At 56.7% G+C, this 1717-nt stretch overlaps 1 protein-coding gene across 1 annotated transcript in view; it reads left to right on the top strand.

The window, feature by feature from the left end:
* Positions 1 to 197: 197 nt before the first annotated feature.
* Positions 198 to 1717, top strand: part of BAG4 (BCL2-associated athanogene 4) — a 5014-nt gene continuing 3494 nt past the window's right edge. The window contains exons 1-2 of the mRNA XM_009318616.1: positions 198 to 297; positions 360 to 523. Coding sequence (XP_009316891.1) covers positions 198 to 297; positions 360 to 523 — 264 coding nt within the window. The remainder of the gene's footprint in view (positions 298 to 359; positions 524 to 1717) is intronic.

The raw sequence follows: 1717 nt of genomic DNA, 5'->3' as shown, positions 1-1717 counted from the left end.
GCCCGGCTGTGCGGGCCAGCTCTGTCCCCCCAAAATACCCCCGGCCCGAGCCGCAGGGAGACGTCACCGAGCCGTGACGTGCTGTCGGGATCTTCACGGCTCTTGCCTCCTGAAGCCTGGTTTGTTTGGTTTTCTCAGCCCTCGTAGCTCGATTTCCGAGAGGATCTGTTTTTGTTAAAAATCTCCTCTCCCGTCCCATGGGGTTTGGGCGGGTGTTTAACTGGAGAAAAATACAGAAAATGACGAACGTGGTGAAGTTTTACCTTCGTATCGCGTTCAAGGTGACGTTTCTAGGGCGTGCGTGTTAACAAAGGGATCACCGGGGAAATGCCGCCATCCTTGGCTGGTTTGCTGCCGAGGTGACTGGCGAGAGCTGGGCATCGCCGGCCAGGACCTGTCCCGGCCCCGGCCCTTCACCGACAGACAGAACGGCCTCTCCCCCGGTGTGAGCGTGGGGCTCGAGGATCCAGTCCCTGCCACGTCCCCCTCTTCCAGGGCACGGCAGGCTGAAGATGCCAGCCGCGTGAGCGGCGGTGTTTGTACGACGGACCCCACCGGCGGAAAGGAGCTGGCCGCGCCAGGGCGGCAGCTCGGGGCAGAGGGGGGGAGAAAGCGTTGCCGGTCCCGCTGTGCCCCGGTCCCATGATTTGCTCTTCCCGGGATCTGTTATTTGTTGTCCTTATTGCAGCAATAGCTTTTTTTAGGGGCCATTGCGCAAATGCTATGTGAAGGGAAAGGCTTTACTCTTTCCAGAGAGGGTGTCTGCTGCCCAGACATAACTGTGGTTTGTTTTGATCCTACGGGACGTGTAGGTTTGAGCCGGCTCTTTCATAAATCCTGGCACGGGCACGCAGGTGATACAATCTCTCCTCCGTGAAACAGCTCACAGGCAAAAAACTGCTTTGCCCAAAGCTACAGGGAGTCATCCGTGAGCTCCTGAAATCCTAACACTTAATTGTCGCCCTTGTGGTTAGATGGAAGCTCACGTTCAGTATACACTGCCTACTTGAATGTATGCAGATACATTCTCACAAATGTTCTGGACGTACAGACCTTTCGTACGACAAGTTCTCAAACCCGACTGCTCCCACGGCTGCAGCACGACCTGCGGCTCGCTGATCTGAACACCCGGCTCCTCGGGCCCCAGAACTGGTAGATCTCGTCCGCTTGCATCATTTCTGTTTGCAAACTGAAAGAGGAAATGAACTTTCCTGGAGTGTTTTTCATCCACCAGTCGGTGACGACATTGACGTGGTTGAACCTCGTAAGGGCTGCTTGCTGTGAAGAATCGTACGCGTATTTCTGACCAAAGCTTCGCTAAGTGAAGCAGGGCCAAGCTTAGTGTATCCCCTCTCTTCCCACGCTCCAGGGAAATCTATCCCCCTGTAATGCCCCCGACGCTGCCTGACTCCCTGAGCGTGCTGCGCGGGCAGTGGGACCAAAGTGTGAGGCAGACAGGAGTTTATTGACAGCGGCCAGCAGAAAGCCACGTCAGAGCAGGAGAACCTAAAACTGGGACAAATCAGCTTGGGGACGAAGGAATCCCCTAGTTAAACGCTGCAGGAAGGGTCAGTCCTCTTTCCCCGGGCGGCTGCTGGGCCAGACCGGAGCCCCTCTGCCTGTGTCCCATCACCTTTCCTCTGCTCTTCCCTCCTCCCCAGGCAATGGACTCTCCCTACGCAAACGGAGCCTACAGCCCCCCGTACCCTCACGCTCC

This window comes from Pygoscelis adeliae, unplaced genomic scaffold (genome assembly GCF_000699105.1).
Source record: "Pygoscelis adeliae isolate BGI_AS28 unplaced genomic scaffold, ASM69910v1 Scaffold52, whole genome shotgun sequence".
In the NCBI taxonomy this organism is placed as follows: Eukaryota; Metazoa; Chordata; class Aves; order Sphenisciformes; family Spheniscidae; genus Pygoscelis; species Pygoscelis adeliae.
This window is presented reverse-complemented; position numbering and strand designations above follow the sequence as displayed.